Source organism: Morus notabilis, unplaced genomic scaffold (genome assembly GCF_000414095.1).
Source record: "Morus notabilis unplaced genomic scaffold, ASM41409v2 Scaffold24, whole genome shotgun sequence".
In the NCBI taxonomy this organism is placed as follows: Eukaryota; Viridiplantae; Streptophyta; class Magnoliopsida; order Rosales; family Moraceae; genus Morus; species Morus notabilis.
The window spans coordinates 427,847-448,419 of NW_010368056.1; the positions used below are offsets into that span (position 1 = coordinate 427,847).

General features: G+C 34.0%; 3 protein-coding genes across 3 annotated transcripts; all 3 read left to right on the forward strand.

Moving 5' to 3' along the window:
* The first annotated feature begins 4,161 nt into the window (after positions 1 to 4,161).
* Positions 4,162 to 8,033, forward strand: LOC21402951 (threonine--tRNA ligase, chloroplastic/mitochondrial 2). Its single transcript, XM_024176312.1, has 8 exons — positions 4,162 to 4,567; positions 4,665 to 4,811; positions 4,935 to 5,082; positions 5,557 to 5,810; positions 5,935 to 6,312; positions 6,535 to 6,843; positions 6,941 to 7,141; positions 7,566 to 8,033. Exons 1-8 carry the CDS (start codon positions 4,253 to 4,255, stop codon positions 7,824 to 7,826), a joined length of 2,013 nt encoding a protein of 670 aa, XP_024032080.1. The 5' UTR covers positions 4,162 to 4,252; the 3' UTR covers positions 7,827 to 8,033.
* A 2,584-nt stretch (positions 8,034 to 10,617) lies between these two features.
* LOC21402952 (exopolygalacturonase) lies at positions 10,618 to 12,706 on the forward strand. Its single transcript, XM_010114505.2, has 4 exons — positions 10,618 to 10,819; positions 11,027 to 11,335; positions 11,471 to 11,986; positions 12,375 to 12,706. The coding sequence occupies exons 1-4, from the start codon at positions 10,691 to 10,693 to the stop codon at positions 12,609 to 12,611; spliced, it is 1,191 nt and encodes a 396-aa protein (XP_010112807.1). The 5' UTR covers positions 10,618 to 10,690; the 3' UTR covers positions 12,612 to 12,706.
* A 4,362-nt stretch (positions 12,707 to 17,068) lies between these two features.
* On the forward strand, positions 17,069 to 19,714 carry LOC21402953 (exopolygalacturonase). The gene is made up of 4 exons (XM_010114506.1): positions 17,069 to 17,197; positions 18,048 to 18,356; positions 18,446 to 18,961; positions 19,484 to 19,714. The coding sequence occupies exons 1-4, from the start codon at positions 17,069 to 17,071 to the stop codon at positions 19,712 to 19,714; spliced, it is 1,185 nt and encodes a 394-aa protein (XP_010112808.1).
* Positions 19,715 to 20,573: the final 859 nt, after the last annotated feature.

The window sequence follows — 20,573 nt, forward strand, 5'->3', positions numbered from 1 at the left end:
TTAGCGACGACACGTCGTTACAAAATTCTCGTGATATGATCATTTTTATGATGACATTTCAAATTGTCGTCGCAAATAATCTTATTTTTTTGCGACGACAAGTCTAAAAAAGTCGTCGTAAAAAACTGAAATTAATTTTTTTTATAATTTTTAAAAAATGGTAATTAATTAATTTTTAATATTTTTAATTAAACATTAATATGTTACATACTGAATAGAATTTATTAAGATACATTAAAAGTGAAATATAAATTAATATTAAAAACAGTAAATCTAAATAAATTTATAAAATATATTATGAATAATACATGAAGTGCATATATAATGTTCAAAAAAATATAAAAGTCTAAATAAAGTGAAAAATAAAAAAGTACATATAACGGAACTAATCGTCTAAGTTTGCAGCATCGCCAGCATCTGAATCATCATCAGGACCGTCATCATCTGAAGGAGTCAGAGGAGAGTCTAGGTCAACTGGTTCTGGACGATCAATCGTAGGTAATTGGATGTTGGGCTGCAATTTAGCCATCAACTCTAACACCTTCTAACTAAATTCCGGCAACATAACGGCTTATTTTTCTTATGATCCAAAAATCTAAACCTGCAGAAAAATAACTTTAAAAGATTTCGGCACACCATAGCTGCAAGATGTGCCACTCAGAATAAGAATCACAAACATATACTAAATTTCAACAATATAAGAAAATCATAGTTCAAATATCAAAATCATACAACCAAAAACTACAATAATTTTAAACTAAAAGTACAATAAATATAAAAAACTTACAAAGTTCAAACCCACTAAACGGGGGCTGAAAATAGCGGGATTACGTCGGAGGAACCGGGCAAACAGCGACGAAGGTAAAAAATCAAACGCCTACATTAAATTGAAACATCAAACATAATTTAACGTGACCGAAATTAACATTTTAAATAATGTAAATTAACATTCTAGAGTAATATATTTAAATACACAAAAGAATTTCATTCCTCGGCATTAAATCTAATTATGTTAACAAATAATGTAGATTAATAAATTAATCACTAGTTCAAAAATAATTCTAAATTAACGTCATAAACTAACATTTACACAGCCTCATAGTAAATGTTTAGAAACTTCATTTAGACATTTTTACAAACACTTTACAAACAACTCAACAAAACACATAAAAACAATAAAAAAGTTACAGGAGTGTGTAAAACATACTGGTAAACGTCGAACAGTGAGGCGGCGACAGGTGATTCGGCGCGGTGGTGGCGGAATCCGGCCGGCGGCAAGCAAGGGAAGAGAGAGAGAGAGAGAAGGGAAGAGAGGGAGAGAAGGGAAGAGAGGGAGAGAAGGGAAGAGAGGGAGAGAAGAGGAGAGAGGAGTGGCGGGGTCGGGGCGGCGGGAGTGGTGGCGGCGGCCGGAGAGGGGAAGAAGAGAGAAGAGAAGAGAGAGAGAGAGAGAGAAGGGAAGAGAGGGAGATAAGGGAAGAGAGAGAGAGAAGAGGAGATAGGAGTGGTGGGGGCGGGGCGGTGGGAGCGGCGGCGGCGTCCGGAGAGGGGAAGAAGAGAGAAGGGAAGAGAGAGAGAGAGAGAGAGAGAGAGAGGGCCGGTGGCGACGGGCAGTGGCGGCGGCGAGGGGAAGAAGAGGCAGAGAGAGAGACTTAGCAGGAGAGAGAGAGAAAGTGTCGGGGAAAAATGAAGAGGAAGACAATAGGGTATATTTATTTGCGACGACATTGTTGTCGTAAATAAGTTGAAATGTCGTCGCAAATAATCATTTTCCCCGCGTTTAGTTTTTTGGTGAAATCTTAAAAAGATTATTTGCGACGACAAAGAGAAAATGTCGTCGCAAATAACATGACATTATTTGCGACAACAAATGTCGTCGCAAATAAATGTAAAATGTCGTCGCAAATAATCATTTTTCCAGCGTTTTGTTTTTGGTGAAATCTTGAAAAGATTATTTGCGACGACAAAGAGAAAATGTCGTCGCAAATAACATAAAATTATTTGCGACGATAAATGTCGTCGCAAATAATCATTTTTCCCGCGTTTGGTTTTTGGTGAAATCTTGAAATTATTTGCGGTGAAATATGTTATTATTTGCGACGACTTGTCGTCGTAAAAAATGGATTACCTTTACGGTAAAAATCCGCGCGCATTGAAATTTGTGCTCCAAAATTATTTGCGATGACATTTAAGTTATTAGCGACGACATGCTTATTTTATTTAATAGGGAGTAATTGCGACGACATGTCGTCGCAAATATTGTATTATTTGCGACGAAAAATATCGTCGCAAAAAATATCGTCCCAAATGGCCTTTTTTGTTGTAGTGTATTTCTCCTTACTATATATATTATCTTATTATATTCATTGTTGTAATTCTTAACAAGAACTCTTATATTGTGTTAGGATTCGTTTTACTTATAATTTAGTTATTTCTTATAAGACGTGAACATTATATGAGAAACTTAAAAGAAAAGATTGGTAAAACTTAAAAAATCAACAGAAAATAAACTAAATACAAGAAATAAGCAATTGAGCTCCTCTATTTAAAGGGCTATGATAAAAAATATTAGTGTAGTGATACTAGTTGAATACCACAGCACATGGAGAAAAACTTGAGTTTCTTTTTTTTTTTTTCCCTAGAAAACAATATTTAAATATTTAAAAGGTCTACTTAAAATTTTTCCTAACACTTCTTCAAAAATAGAGTTAATGTTGTTTTGAGGATTTTTTTTTTTCCACTTAAAAATTGGTTAGGATTAACAAAAATCTTTGACCATGTGGTTTTATTGCAGGCACATGCTTCATATGAGCGATAAAGATGTCAGGAGTTCACATAATATGACTCTGAAAACTGCAACAGGATTGTGAGATATAAGATTATGAGTTATTCAATTACGCTTATAGTGTTGCACTGATACAATTTTTGAATCATAGGGCATCTGTTGGTTGTATCGAGTTTGGAGGTGAAAGTCACGGAGCACGCAAATATGAAATTTGTAATGTATTATACGGAAATTTAAATCATATTCAGTAGAAATGTTTTCTACGTCCTCCATTGTAAACGTTAATGCTAATCGTATATCTGGCATTAAAAAATGTGAAATGGTAGATTTTTTCATTTCTGTCCAAAAATTGTAAAAGTGAACTTTTAATTTTAAAATTATTTATAAATAAACAATAATATACATTGGGATGCGAAAATAACAATAATTAAATGAAAAAAATAAACATATAAACTAATAACAATTAAACGCTAAATTTGATACGGAAATTTAAATCATATTCAGTAAAAATGTTTTCTACGTCTTCCGTTGCAAATGTTAATGCTAATCGTATATCTGGCATTAAAAAGTGTGAAATGGTAGATTTTTTCATTTCTGTCCAAAAATTGTAAAAGTGAACTTTTAATTTTAAAATTATTTAAAAATAAATAATAATATACATTGGGATGCAAAAATAACAATAATTAAATGAAAAAAATAAACATATAAACTAATAACAATTAAACGCTAAATTTGCATTGGGATGCCAAAGTTTGCTCTAGTCGTATAGGAGAAAGTTAACCGATGGAGTTTCAAAAATTTTTTTTTTTCATTTTATTTTCTTCATCTACTTATTTATTTATTTTCAGTATTTTTGGTCAACGATTAGGATGGACAAGGTTTAGTTAGTGAATTCTGTAATTCAGATCATAATTCATAACTCATTATAATATTTTTTCTCATAAAAAATATACATAAATTAAAAATAATTTTAAATTATAATTATAAATTTGAAAATAGTAAATATGCCAATATGAAAGGTTTAAGAAAGTATATATGCCAACTTTTAGTTATAGAAATTAATAAGTCATAACTTGTCAAGTTATAGTTCATAACCAGATAAGTTATGGATAAACTTATCAAGTTATAGTTTATAGCCAGACAAGTTATGAATAAAAACTGTGAATTATAGACAATAATTTGTCAAATAATAGTTCATAATCAGATAAATTATAGACGTAAACAGTAATTTAACATATTTATTAACTTATGTAAACTATTAATCTATTAATTTTAATTCATCTCAAATTTTAACTTATTTCCCTATTTCTCCCTTCTAAATTCATCAACTAAACGTCTGTAACTTGAAAGAAAACTGCCCAAAATCCCAAGTAGCCCAATTGGAAAACCTCCACCACACACAACAACACACGGCAGCCAATAAACTCACTCAGAGAGGCAGCCTTCTCCCTCCACACGACTGATACGAGAATGTTCATCCTTCACAGAATGGCCACTTCTCAATCTCTCTTTGCCCCTTCTTCCTCTTTCCTTAAACCTTCTTCCCCCTCCAGTTTCAACCGCTTGGGTCTTCCTCTGACACGCCAGTTCAGGGCCTTCGCTCTTCACGGCCATAGAAATGGGTTCTCCACCGCCTATTCCGCCGTCGCCACCGAGTCTTCTGCCGAGACTTCGGTCGAAAACTTGGAACTGGAAACCAACGGCGATGAGAATTCTCAGAAAGAAGAGAGAGTGGTACTTCCGACCAACGACTCCTCCGAAAAGCTCCTCAGGATTCGTCACACGGTAATCTGATTCACTCCCAGATGAGATTTTGTTGTCAAAAGTCTTATTTTATTAAACTCTTATTTTTCATTTTTTATTTATTTATTTTGGGTGGTAGTGTGCACATGTGATGGCCATGGCAGTTCAGAAGCTTTTCCCGGATGCGAAAGTGACGATTGGGCCGTGGATAGAAAATGGGTTTTACTATGACTTTGATATGGAGCCGTTGACGGACAGAGACTTGAAGAAGATTAAGAAGGAAATGGTAAGCTAAGCTGAGTTTTTCTGTTTCAAATGTTCTATTTCCTTTCAAAATAGTTAGTTTTTAATGTCGGAAATTCGTTCATTTGCTTATGTTTTGAATTATTTCTTCACATTTATCTTTTAGGATCGTATTGTTGGTAAAAATTTACCGCTTATAAGAGAAGAAGTTTCAAGGGATGAAGCGCAGAGGCGAATAATGTCTCTCAATGAACCATACAAATTGGAAATTCTGGAAAGTATTAAGGAAGAACCCATTACCATCTATCACATTGGTAAGGAGTTGCTATTTGATTTTCCTCCTTATCATACTTTGTAAATGAGTAAACTGTATGTTTCCAATTCAGGCCGGAAACTCCTCTTAGATGGGTTCAGGGTTTGATGCTCTAGAACCCCACTTTAAGGTCCTTCCTTACCCGATCAAATGACTGTTCGGCATTTGGGCTTATGGTGGTGAGAGTGAAATTGAACTCGTCTATTGGTGGTCCTGGATTTCTCCCACAGAGTATAGGCATAGGGGATTGAGGACGGGATGCACCAATGATCCTGTTTTTGTTTAGCATAAAATTCTGGTGGGAAAAGTATGTTGGTAGTTAGCCATTGAATTGAGGAATGAGGAAAGAGTTTCATAGACCTTATTCCTTGGTTCTCCATATTTTCTTTGTTGGTTTTGTAAACAATATTAGTTGGCTATTGATTGTGCTAGCTTGTTTGAGGTTTCAGCAAATCTAATGTCTTATTCTTATTAGGCAATGAATGGTGGGACCTTTGCGCTGGGCCTCACGTCGAATCAACTGGGAAAATCAACAGAAGAGCTGTTGAACTTGAGTCGGTTGCCGGTGCTTATTGGAGAGGAGATGAAAAGAAACCAATGCTGCAGAGGATATATGGCACTGCTTGGGAAAATGAACAACAATTAAAGGCTTACCTTCACTTCAAAGAGGAGGCTAAACGCCGCGATCATAGACGCCTTGGTCAAGATCTCGACCTCTTCTCTATACAGGTATTCAGTCTTAATTTGGTTAAGCTTATTCTCTGTTTGTCCAGATTGATTGGATTGCATTTTTAACATTCTATCAAACTAGAATCGTTGTTGAATGTTTTAGCTTATAGGCTGAACTTTGCAGAACGATGCTGGCGGAGGCTTAGTATTTTGGCATCCCAAGGGTGCTGTTGTAAGGAACGTAATAGAAGATTTGTGGAGGAAAATACACATAGAACGCGGTTACGATCTTCTGTATACCCCACATGTAGCAAAGGCAGATCTTTGGCAGATTAGTGGCCATTTAGATTTCTACAGAGAGAATATGTACGATCAGATGAACATTGAAGATGAACTTTATCAACTTCGACCTATGAACTGCCCTTACCATATCTTGATTTACAAAAGAAAGCTTCACTCGTATCAGGATTTTCCCATTCGAGTTGCAGAGTTGGGAACAGTATATAGATACGAATTATCTGGAAGCTTGCATGGCCTTTTTCGCGTAAGAGGATTCACTCAGGTATAAATGTTATTTAAAATGTTGTATTTGTTACTTTCTCTGTTTTTATTTATAAAAGTGAGCAAAATAATTGATGTGAGAGCTACTTTTATTAAGTGGTAATCACCTAAAAAATTTGCATACTTCAGCATTAGGCGATGCAAGGGAATTGCTTATTGATCTATGTTTAGCAAAAATCACAATTGAATGGCTTCTTTGTTTAATCTCAGATTGTTTTTGCAGGATGATGCCCATATATTTTGTTTAAGTGATCAAATCAAAGATGAAATCAGGGGAGTTCTAGATCTTACGGAGGAAATGCTATTGCAATTTGGCTTTAGTAAGTATGAGGTGAATCTTTCTACAAGGCCAGAGAAATCTGTTGGTGATGATGATATATGGGAAAAAGCAACTTCTGCCTTAAAAGATGCTTTAGATGATAAGGGCTGGAGCTACCAAATTGATGAAGGTGGTGGTGCCTTTTATGGCCCAAAGATTGATCTTAAGATTGAGGATGCTCTGGGAAGGAAGTGGCAGTGTTCAACAATACAGGCAATTCCTCGACTCATTTTTTCGCGTTTTTACGGAAAGCGAGTAGATCAATAATTGTTCAAGAGACTAAAATTTATTTTTCCCCTCAATTATCCAGGTTGATTTTAACCTACCGCAACGTTTTGATATCACATATGTTGACTCAACCTCAGAAAAAAAGCGGCCAATCATGATCCACAGAGCAGTGCTTGGATCTCTGGAACGATTTTTTGGAGTCCTTATAGAACATTATGCTGGGGACTTCCCACTGTGGCTTTCCCCAATCCAAGCTCGAGTTCTGCCAGTTACTGATACCCAGGTATTGAAGGGCAGTTAGCCATTAATGTTTTAGTATTTCCTGAACCTATTGAGCTGGCAGAGTTGTGTTCGCTGTACCACTTTTGCAACTCACAAAGCGCTTTCTTTTCTTAGGTTTGAATAGAAAATTGGAACAAAAATTCAAATTTTGTGAGAGAAAATACAGTATAAATGTTTGAATTGTGGTCAAACGTATGAAAAGAACAGGTCCTTAATGAATACAAAAACTCAAATCTCGAGTCATCCTAAAACAATTTGTATTGAACTTTACTGGTAAATTTACTTATGTGGCTAGTTTACAACATGTCAATGGGTTTTATCAGTTTATTCGACCCGCACGTTGGTTTTCAAATAGGGTTCTTAGATTTTTATGCTGCACTTGAGGCTTAACTTTTTCATGTTGCATGTGCCATGTTTTGACACAGCTTGAATACTGCAATGAAGTAGCAAAGAAGCTGAAAGCAAATGGCATTCGAGCTGAAGTTTGCCATGGTGAGCGCCTACCAAAACTCATTAGAAATGCAGAAACGCAGAAGATCCCCTTAATGGCGGTTGTGGGCGCCAAGGAACTGGAAACAGGTACCGTTACCGTACGATCCAGGTTTGGTGGAGATGTTGGGACGATGACGGTTGATGATTTTGTTGGTAGAACAAAGTCTGCCATTGAAAACAGAACATCCTTTTGAACTGACGCGTATGCCCTGGAAAATAACATATCTTAAATGTACCAACATTCAAAGAGCAATTTTGTTACATGGTATTAACCTTGAGCCCGAAAGTTGCATTTGTTTGTATGCAGTGTTTAGTCATCGTTGATAAGGAACTTATCATAGGAATGATACACTTGTGTATACAGTTGACAAAAAGGATTATCATTTATGTCTCGTTTATTTCACCGATTTAAGTTTTAATTCCAAATTTATTATAATTAAAAGTCTCATAAAAAGTAACATTTAACTTTTCCTGCTACAGTTAAAAACTCTTACATAAAATCATATATTAACTTGAATTGAAAACTTGAATCGGCGAACTGAACGAGGTATTAGTTTTTTTTATATAAAAAATGAAATATAAGTTTATTAAGTTGTCCTCTTCTGTCATTTCACGAGTTTTTTTTTTTTTTTGTTTTTTGACAATGCATTTGAATTTAAAGGAGTGTTTTAAGAGGTGAGGCATTGTGCAAGTAGAACCAGCTTTTATTTTAGGCTTTTTAGCACATTTACTCTCTAAATTTGTCATGGTTTAACAAATTGTCTCTTTAACTTGTAAAGTTATTGCAATATGCTCCATTTTGACGATAATTGTATTAAACTAACATCGAAAAAGCACGTTTAACGAAAAGTTTGACATGCTAATTCAAATGTAACATAAATGTTTCAATTTTTCAACTTTTAATTCCTTAAATCTAATAAAAAATTTGAACAAATTTAGTAAAATGGTGCACATTGTAACAAATTTATAAGTTCAGGGGGTTGGTTGTCAAAATTACAAATTTAAAAGGATTTGCTAAACCTTGATAAATTTGGGGGAAGGTTGTGTTAAAAACCCTTTATTTTATGAAGAATGCTAAAATATGCAAGGTTTTTTTTTTATTTTTTTTAATGCATTTTCTTGAAACATGCATGCCTTTTTTCTTTTCAATATTTTTGTGGGGACTGGAATATGTAAAGTTGTAATCAGATTGGAGCCGAGACAAGATGGAATCCTTACCAATAATATAGAGAGTTAAGGGGGCCATTTTTGCAAAATTATGAGTGCAAGAGGTGAAGGGAATTGGAATAAAGCTAACGGACATCCCTGGTAGCTGGTACTCCTGACGACATGATGTGGCATCCTATGTGGCTACTATTGGTGGCTTTTGGCTTGGTTGTGGGACTCATAAATAGTAAAATTTCTCTCTTTGAGTGCCACATCATGTGGTAACTAAAAGGAGAATTAGGTCCCATAAGTGGTAGCTCCTCCTTCCACTTTTCCTCGACCTTTGGGTTTCGTCTCTTTCTTTAAGCATTGTATCTCTTTCATTTGGGAAGACCAGAGTCCGGCACCACCTTTGGGTGGGTCACCGGATTCCCAACCCTAGTAAGTGGGTTTTGGGTGTGCGGAGGATCGGATGAAAATGGGTTTTGAGGGCAAATTTGTGTGCGTTTTGGTGTTGGGTCTTTGTGCATTTGGAGGGGGTGTAGGTCGCACTTTCAGCCGCTATTTGGGGGATTGTCGGAACCTAGTTGGGCCAGCATCTTAGAGGCTCTGGTCCTCTTAGCATAGTGGTGCTTCAGGTGAGGTGCGTGGTTCGGTGGGTCTCGGTGTTGCTTGCTACCCTCTTGCTGGTGGTTTGGAAGTTCGTCTAGAGCTTTTCCCTTTTCCGGCAGTGCGGTTGTATCTTCTCCTCTTGAATTCATAAGCTGTCTTACCATTGGAATCCTCTCTGTGCAGTTCAAGATATTTTTAGTTAGTTTTTGTTTTGTTCAAATAAGGGTGATGTTGCTTTCTTCATTTCTATGTATTTGTGTGTTTTTAGAGTGTTTGTCATCTTATTATGAAATAATGAAGGTTGTCTGCCCAGTCTTTGGTTTGGGTTGTGTGTCTAGTCTACTAGATTTATTTCTATGCGGTGTTGTTGGTGGCCTTAGTGCTTTAGGTTTCTTGATCTCGGTCGATCGAGTTTTTCCATCGACTGTAGTGGTCTCGTTGAAAAAGCCTTATTTGTACTCGATATTTAGTATGCCTATTGAGTTTTCCGGTGTCGAGGACTCAGTGCATGTTTATGCCCCTTGAGCGTTTTATTTAAATTTATTAGTGAATCCGGTTGATGTTTGGAGTCAAGACTCCTTCTGTTTTAGGGTTTTTTTAATTTATATCAATGGATGTATTTGGGTCGCTTATCCCTGTATTAACGGTTGTATTTCTTTGTTTTGAAATGTGCTTTTCCTTTAAAAAAAGGGAGAATTAGGCAACTATTGTACTCTTGACCTATACTCAGGAAAATGTGGCGGAGTTAAAAAGAGGGATGGCATTCTTGAAAATATATTTGACAAACGGGGCTTGTTATTGAGTCGGTTTGTTTGAGAAAATTAAGATGACAAAAGACGTCCAAAAAATAAACTGGAAAAGAGTGTAAACTAGAGTCTATATTTAGCCTATCTCTTATTCTATGGTTTACATTCCTAGTTTTAAGGTGCTGCGTACTTTGCTAATTGAATTTATATTCGCTTATTAGTTCCATAAATAGTCTTATAAATTGTTAATTATTTTCGATAGGAATAACTATTTCTCTAAAGAATATATATGGAGAGAGAGACATATGAAGGTCTTTGTTGAGGAAGAGACGGCTAAATTTAGACTCCAAAATACATTCGTTCAGAGATCATCCAAGTTAAATTGGGTAATGATCGGTTGAGAATTGATGGTTTTGAGCTTACAAATTGAGCTATAAAATAATGGAAACCAAGAAGGGCTATTATCGTTCTTCCAATCAAAACTTTTGGTTTTCCAGCAACAAAAAATCTAAAGTTTCGCTGGAGAATTTGGAAGAACGAGAAACATTTGCAAGATGGGTCTCAAAATGAACAGGAAAGTGCTATCTTTGTTCGTACTTTTGGCGATCACCGCCACAGCTCAATGTGGCAATGTCTATGACATCACAAAATATGGAGCAAAATCTAATAACGATGCCAATCAGGTAAGATAAAGAATTAGCGTAATTGCTAATCAATGCAAATATTAAGCATTATTATACATTCCCATTCGGGTTGGAGTCGAGATTGCGCAGATGGTATGAACAAATTTAGTATTTTTCGCGACGTAAATAATTCTATGCCTTGAAATGTGTATCTTGAACAAAACTAATAATGTTAACATATAACATTAACTATGTTCTGTTTTGCAGGCTCTTGGCCAGGCCTGGAAAGCAGCGTGTGCATCAAAAGTTCCATCAAAAGTGGTAGTGCCAAAAGGAACGTTCAGGTTAAGCCGGGCAGCCTTTTTTGGACCTTGCAAGGCTCCCATTGAATTCATGATCGTCGGCACGTTGCAGGCTCCGCAGAACCCAGGCGGTTTTAAGGATGGCGACGGATGGGTTACTTTCCAGGATATCGACAGGCTAACCCTAGACGGTGGCGGAACCTTCGACGGCAATGGCCAAAATGTGTGGGGAAAGCATTGCACTAGGCTTAACTATTGCAGCAAGCTTCCGATTGTAAGCACATAATTCCCATTTCAAAATGAAAATACATCTGAATCTGTTTGACATATCTTATGTTTGGAGAGAACCCTTTTCAAATTAGTAATCTGATTTTTGTTTTTCTTTTGTCCCGGACAATATTATAAACAGAACCTTAGATTCAACTTCATAAAGAATTCGGTTATCAAGAGCGTGACATCCCTGAACAGCAAACAGTTCCACATAATGGTTTTGGGAGGAGTGAACCTGTCATTCAGAAACCTCAAAATCATAGCCCCAGAAGACAGCTACAACACCGACGGTATTCACATAGGGCGATCGACCAACATCAGCATCACCGATTCGTACATTCAGACCGGCGACGACTGCATCTCCGTTGGCGACGGAACCAAGAACCTGACTGTCAAGGGAGTCACCTGCGGACCTGGCCACGGCATTAGCATCGGAAGTCTCGGAAAATACCGCAATGAAGCTCCCGTCCAAGGCATCACCGTTAGAGACTGCACCTTCAAGAACACCCAGAATGGTGTTAGGATCAAGACATGGCCTAATGCTAACGAGGGCAGTGCCTCCGACCTCCGCTTCGAGAACCTTTACATGCAAAACGTCGGAAGCCCGGTTTTGATTGACCAAGAGTACTGCCCATGGAACCAATGCAATACACAGGTACGTTTCAGTATTAGTGTTATTACACTACATTATTTATGAGCAGTGTGACACTTTTCTTCTTAAGCCCGGTTTTGGTTGTAATTTTAGTTTCTAAAGTTGCTAACTCTTTACTTTTAAAAAACTGAAAAGTGTCTTTAGTAATTAATTAGTATAACATTTGATTTTGAAAAAAAAAAAAAAAATCAAAATCGAGATCTTATCAAAATGATTAATCGTCCCAAAATCTTTTCCTTGGTAATGCCTGATGAATTTACACTTTTTTAATATTTAGCAACGTTAAAAACTATATAAATATGGTTATATCCATCTTTGATTCAAAGGATCACTTGTTACCTATAGAAAATATCATGTTTTCTGATTTTTGTGGTATTTGATGAGCATGCAGAATCCATCAAAAGTTAAGCTTAGCAAAATCAGCTTCAAGAACATTTGGGGCACGTCTTCAACCCCGCTCGCGGTCAATCTAATTTGCAGCAGAGGATATCCATGCCAAAATGTGGAAGTTGGAAACATTGATCTCAAATACAAAGGAAAAGATGGTCCTGCTCACTCCGTTTGCAAGAATGTCAACGTTAAGGTTACGGGCAAAATGAACCCATCTCCTTGCAAGTTTAAGGCTTAGATTAATTAGGATTTTGAAAATATTGTGACCCTCGATAATGTGTTTATTAAAAAGCAGATAACCAGATTATGATTTCCGATTATGTAACACTTTGCTTCACAGTCGTCAATTGTTGTTCCTAGATTTTGAGTGATCATGTTTTTTGACAAATTATAAACTATTGTCAGTGCCTTAATCTTGAATCATAATGCATGGTTTTGTTTATTTCAAGTTTTCCATTTCCTAAATAATAATATAATATCGCAGCTTCTAAATATATGGTATTATATATATATATATATATATATATATGTTTCTGACTGTAACAAAATCATATCAAAATGAAAAGATAAACTACACAACCTACAAAGTCATGGTGTTGGAGCAATTATCCAACGTCTTTAGACTAATAATTCGAATTGAATAAGCAAATTATCTAAAAAAATCGGAAGAACACTCGAAGAATATAAATAACCTCAGAAAAAGTAACAAGAACAAAGTGAAGACAATCACAAGGTAATTGCATTCAGAAATGAGTGCGTATCTTTTCTTTTCAAACTGAGAGAATTTATAGTACATTGAGAATTTGTGGTTTAATTCTTCCAATTAATTCAAGAGTTTATTCTCTCTTCAATATAATAAGGCTCTTCACTTTGTTGAGTGTTATAAACAATTAATAAACGAATTAAACTTGAGTCATTTAATGCCTTTAATCGTCGACCGTTACTTGACATTGACGCTTAATAACTCTTGATCTTCTAACTTCTTCCCTACCTAAACGTATGTTCGGGTAGTTATCTTAACATACGCATGGTATAATTTTGACACTTTAAAAGAGAGAATACTATTAAACAGTGACAGAAACATTACATTTTTATTTTTATTTTTAAAGAAAGTAAATTAAACCAAAACTTTTGACTAGAATAACAATGCAATTGCATCTTCTTAAATGGTGTCTTTCTTTTACGACCTATCCCTTCTTTTTAATAATGCTGTTATTACCTAAAATTACCAAATACGTACGTCTAATATATTGTTATCAAGAAAAACGGAAATTTAAATACATAAGCAGTGGGGGATCTATTCAGGGCTGGGTGGGAACAGCTGCCTAACTGAGTTTTTTTAAAATAAAATTTGACCCTTTAAAAAATTGAAGCTTTTCAATCTTGCCCGCCTTGAAATTTAAAATTTTCATATATGCCCCTACTAAATTTTATTTTATTTTATTTGTATATTTCTTCCATAAACAAGTACTTTGCTTCTTTTATTCATGAGCTTTTTTAATATGCTTTAGGATCTACATATATGTTCTTATGGTGGTTTTTTTCATCTTTATATCTAACATTTTGAGGTCGAATAAAAAGTATAGATTATATTTTGCATTGCATCATATTTATAGTTTCACATTTAAAATTCATGTTAAATAATTAGTATATCATTATGCCTCCACAGAGGTTGAAGGCTAGATCCACCACTGTACATAAGTGCGCCAAATTCACTAAACAAATATATTTGTAGAATATTTATCAAATCCCTTTAACGCAGGCCAATAAAATGCAAAATAATTTGAGATTTTCTAGATATATTACAAGATATGGTATCAAATTATCAAACACCTTTAATAGAAGTAGGGTCCATTGAAAGTACGTAATCGGGAATTTACGTAACAGGAAACAAAGTTTTATGGAACCAAATTCCTAGATTATTAAAGTGTGCTGATCTTTTAGGAAGTTAGGTTACAACAGTAATTAAATTCCTATTAATTAAATTATTTAATTTGCTAAAGAATTAACAGAATTTACCATAAAATACGTTTGTTTACAACCCTTGCATAAAGAAAGTAAATAAATTAAACTAAGGGAAAATAGGTTAATTATTCCCAATTTTTGAGGGAAAGCAATTTAATTCTGGGGATGGTAATTAGTGGGAGATTAGTCTCCCTTATCTGAAGCTTAATTCCCTTTATTGATCAGTAAACAAGCTCTGTACATTATAGTGTTTAGTGTCTGCTAATTAGAGGACGAAAGAGAACGGATATTAAGAACGTCGTTTATCTATAATGATATTGGACCCAAAAAAAAAAAAGTTGAGAAAACTAATGCATTTCTATTTTATATACAAATAGATATAGATATATAGTGTAGACACTACTATAAATAGGAGATAGTCTATGATTAAAAGATACGGCAACGGCGCTTTTGAAAAAAAAGAAATAACAAAAAATATTTTTGTCAAAAATTAGTTCTTTGCTCAAAGGATAATTTTTTTCAAATATTATTCACCAATTATAAAAGTTGGTTTATATTTCACTAAACAAGAACAAATTCTCCTACTCATATGTAATCAGTAGACACCTAATTTTTTTTTTAAAAAAAAAACCATAGACACAGTTTTTCAATAAAATTGAACAACAAAAAAATACTTAAATACAAAGAAAACTCTAAACCAAAACCAAAAACCTTAATTTTAAAGAGAAGTACTTCAATTTTTGTGGTCAAGATATGGTGGCTGATATGTCGCACGTGCGAGGTAATGACGCCGACCTTGTATGGGCATGGTGGCGGTTGCGAGACTCGTGGAGGTAGTGGGTATATTAGAAGGAGTGAAGAGTGTAGAAAAGAAGAGATTTGGGAGAAAAGCTTTTGGGTGGTGGGAGGGAGAGAGAATTAGGAGAGATGTGGGGATTTGAGAGAAAAAAGTTAATGCCGATTGGAATATGGGTTCAAAATAGTGGTTTGAACCATAGTTCAAATTTTTTAAGAGAAAATACAATAGCAGAAAATTTTTAAATTCAATTTTTTTTTATGAGAGAAAACATTATTTGAATGAAAACCCGTGGATTTAAACACATAAAACAAATAGGCAATTAATGTTTGTATGTTAGAGAGATGACATGAAAGAGAGTGCTCTTAGTTATAGAACATATGACTTTAAAAATTTTTGGAAAATGAATGAGTGAGAAAAGATCCACCTTAAAAAAAAAAAAAATTGACATAAGTGACGGTTTATTGGAAACCATCGCCTAATGTGCACGTACAAATTTCCGAAACATGGAAGTCTACATGCTGCGTTTTTTTAAACACATTAGATGATAATTTTTTTGTGAAATGTCGTTAAATAAGTGCCATCTAAGATCTCATCATATTTGTAGTAGTGAGATCGTATAGAGATTTACAAATTAAAATAATCATGAAAAAAAAGTTTAACGAATATGAGAAAATAAGATTTATAAAAAGATAAAATGTGCCTTTGGTGGAACCACTTAATAGTAAATATAAGATTTAAAATTATTTAGTGAGTCAAATATTAAAAATATTATGAGGGTCATGTTTGAAAAAGTAATATTTTAAAAGACTACATGAAAAAAATGTTTAAGTTATGATATATTAGAGAAAAATTATTTTAAAGGTCAAATCAAATAAAAAACTTTGATAAAAATTATTTAAAAACATGATTTCTTTTTTAAAAAAAGAAAAAGAAAAAAAAAAAAGAAGAAAGAAAAAGGACCAGACAATCATTTGTTCGACCTCCACATATTGAAGTAAAAACGTTTTCAACAATAAAAGTAATTTAAAAAAGAAAAAACTTTTCCGGTAAGTCTCCTTACCGGTAGTACTAGTTTCTGAGTGTTTGATCTGATTAAAATCACAATAGATTAAAAAGTGTGTAGAATAATTAGTTTTCGATACAAATGTAGCGGTTGTAAAGTAAAGAACTATCAGTAGTTTATTTTTTCTGATCACATAGTTTAATATTTGAGGGTTGTGCGAGACAATGTTTAAGTAAAGACTTGTTTGAAAAAAAAAAAAAAACTTTAAAAGGAAGATCGTAGCAAAAATATTGTAATGAGAAATATTAAAAAAAGAACATGATATTTCTTAAAAAGAAAATGCAACCAATTAGAAGTGTATTGAAGTTTAATAAGAGAAAACGGGTTTGTTGTTCCTAAAATTTTGAGACTATTATGAAATGATCCTTTTCGAATGTCTGGAAAAAATTAAATGGAAACCAAAGGTGCTTCCCAAAAACAATTAAAAAGAAGCTAAGACCTTATATTATAAAGTGATATAATGATCGCAATTTCGTGTACTTAAATTATGTTTTCGCAAAACCAAGCAAGAACAGATAATAGTCTCTTAAGAGCCACACGAACGTCACAATATTTTTTTTTGTTACCAGTACACATAACAGATATCTTGTTTTTAGAACAGAAGTACACCCAAGAGTTTACAAGATGATATGTATAAATTTAGTAACAATCAGTTTTTTTCTTTGTTTTTTGTTATAATTTTGCCCAAGGATTTAGTGATAATTGGTTAAGTAAATAACAGTACTGTTAAACTTCCTAAGTCGATTATATAAGTGGATTTAAACTACAATGTAATCCCATCTTAATTTCTGAGAAACACTTAGCCAGTTAATTAAGGACGGCAAAAGTGAGGGAAAGACGTGAGAAATTAAAGAGAAATATAGCTAGAATGGCTTTGAAATTGAATATAATCGGAGCATATTTTTTGTCTTTATTGTTAGCATTAGCTTCAGCCCGCAAACCCTTGGTCTTCGATGTGACCACATATGGTGCGCAGCTCAATATGGACATCACTCAGGTAATAGAGCACGTACTAATTAGGAAATAATATATATATTTTGAGAATTCTTGACTATCATGTGAAAAAAAGTATGAGTAAGATGCACTTTTTAACCGTTATATCAACATTAGAGTCATAATAATTAAGAAAAATGTTGGCCGTGTTTGGAATTGATCCCGTTTTTATTTTTTACATTTTTTGAGAAAGAAAAAATGAAAACGTCTTTAAAATGGCGTTTGGAGCAATAAAGATAAAAAAACGGAATGAAAATAATTTTTTGGTTTAGTGTAAAATGAGAGAGAAATTAAAAACGACTTTTAGTCGTTTTTCATTTTCTCCTTTCTCGAGTAGAGAGAGAGAAAGAGAGACATTAATGGATTTTTTTACACTGAAAATAATCTCTTGATAAAACTACCAAATGCATTTTCAAAAATGATTTCTGTCTAAGATTGAAAACGTTTTTCATTTTTCTTTTCATACAAAAAAAAAAAATCATTTTGGAACGAGTTCCAAACACGCTCGTTAAAATTTAAAGGTTCAGAACCGTGCTCAATGGTGGGGTTATTATTATTATTTTTTATATTATATCCATATCCTATGAGAATTCTCTACCCACATATTTTTATAATTCTATAGTAAGTTATGACAAAAATTATTTGTAAGGTATAGTTTTAAATCTCAAATTAGCATTAAAATCATAATGAGCTTAAAAAGAGAAAAAAGTGGAAGTTTAACGGTTTAAAACTATGATCGATGGTGAATTTTTTTCATTTATTTATCCTAAAAGAGAATTCTCTAATTTTTAGAAAAATCTGCTGCTAAACCCTCTCATTTCAATAATATTTTTTTTTATTTGTCTAAATACTAGGCTCTGTCTAATGCATGGAAAGATGCATGTGCATCACCAATAAGGGGTAAAGTGTTGATCCCAAGAGGCACATACAAGTTAAGCCGGGCAACCCTAGAAGGACCTTGCAAGGTTCCAATCAAGGTTCAGCTACAAGGCACATTGCGGGCCCCAACTGATCCGAGTGGTTTCAACGAGGGCGATGGTTGGGTCACATTCCGAAATGTTGACGGGCTAACCTTAGCCGGCGGTGGCACTTTCGACGGCCAGGGCAGCGCTGTTTGGGGAAAGAATTGTGAGCAGCAACAGTATTGCGGAAAACTCCCCATTGTAAGCTTCTTTCCATCCAACATTTTTACACAAATAGTTTAGCACGTACATTTCACTAATTATAGATTACTGTTGTTACACATGAACAGAATTTTCGATTCGATTTTGTGACAAATTCCTTAATTCGGGACATAATCTCGCTAAACAGCAAACAGTTCCACATAAACGTGTTGGGGGGCCAAAATGTCACATTTTCACGTGTTAAAATAATTGCTCCGGAAGATAGCCCTAATACAGATGGAATTCATATTGGTCGGTCGAGTGGGATTAGCATTACAGACACAGTTATTCAAACGGGTGATGATTGTGTTTCTCTTGGTGATGGGTGTAAAGAAATTAGTATTAGAAGAGTAACTTGTGGACCGGGACATGGCATAAGCGTGGGGAGTCTTGGAAAGTATTCAAATGAAGACCCCGTAGAAGGAGTAATTGTTAGGAATTGCACCATTCGAAATACCTCTAATGGAGTTAGAGTGAAAACGTGGCCAGATTCCCATGACGGTTTAGCCTCAAACTTGCATTTTGAGGACATTGTAATGGAAAATGTTGGGAATCCTGTACTTATAGACCAAGAATACTGCCCATGGAATCAATGTAACGCCAAGGTACGATTATTTATTTATTTATTAATTTAGGGGAATATATATCTATGTTATTCGATCATATATATATATATATGTATGTATATATTATGACTAAACCTTCAGTCTTGCAACTCATTTTATGTAAAATTATAAAATTAACTCTTATTAAACTATATATGGTTCTCACATGTCTTTTTTTTTTTTTCTCAATTAAGATTAAAATTACTTAAGGACTTTGATGGATATATAGAAGACTAGCTAGTTTGGGATAATTTAAAAGATCGAAGACTTAGTCTAGGATTTTATGCCGTCGGGGATTAAAAATGAGATTTTTGGCCGGGACTAAAACGTGACTAACTTTAATATTAAAAATTAAAAGATCAACATTTTTGAGAAAACACAATATGCTAGGTAATAATACTTGATAAATAATATTGAGTTTTTTTTTTTATTTTTTATTTTAAATATTTTTTAAAGACTACCGTAGCTATATCTAAATTAGATACTTTACACATTGCTAAATATGATTATACATGTTCTCAGGTACCATCAAGAATTAAGATAAGCGATGTGAGCTTCAAGAACATTAGGGGTACTTCAACAACTGCACTCGCTGTAAACCTTGTATGTAGCAGTGGATTTCCATGCCAGAATGTGGAAATTGCTGACATTGATCTCCAATACAGTGGAAACGATGGACCTATTATGTCGCAATGCAAGAATGTCAAGCCCACAATATCTGGCAAACAAAATCCAAACCCATGTGCCACTTGAATGTGATCAAGAGAGAAATACCGTCGTTTTGTGTAGATTTATTATTTATATCATTCTAAATGATTGAGTGTTATTGTAATTTTTTTTGTTGTTTATTGAATGAAAATTATTTATTTTTAAGTGAAGCGACATAGATAATATTTTTTTTTACTATTTTAAGTGACATTCCTGATTTTTATGCTTATTAATCATGTATGTATGGAAAAGTATACAAAAAAATCATATTTGATTTAAATGAGTGCATAAGAGAAACAACTTATTGATCTGCTTGATATGCAATATTAATGAGCTTGCTAATTATTCTTTTGTTTCTTATCTTTACCTCTGTAGTCAATCAATGGTCAAGAAATTAATTATAGAAATGTGATCATTAAAACTATTTAATTATACAACTGGGGTTGCAATATTAAATTCTTAATAATGCTTCGGAATACAGAATTACAGATCAGCAATTTAATTCATCATAAAAAATTTTGGGGCCTTTTTTTTTTCTTTTTTTTGAGAGGTCAGGTTAATAAGAAGGCACGTCATTGTCTTCAATATCTTGTATAGACTTAAAATCTCATTGAAATATTATTTACCTATTTATGTGGCCAGAGAAAGTACTGATCAGGAAAGATTACGTTTTTTTTCTCCCTAAAACCTCATTTAAAAATGAAAGTTCTCAGGTAAATTATTCATGTAAAAAGTGTCCTTACAACTAGTGCTGGAATTTTGGACGGGCCGCCCGTGATCGCCCGAAAAGCCTGAGGATTTGCCCGAGCCCAAGCCCGACCCGCCCGAATTGCCTGAATTTTTTAAACTTTTTTTTAAATATTAAGTTATTTATATAAATATATATATTAGTATTACAATTTAT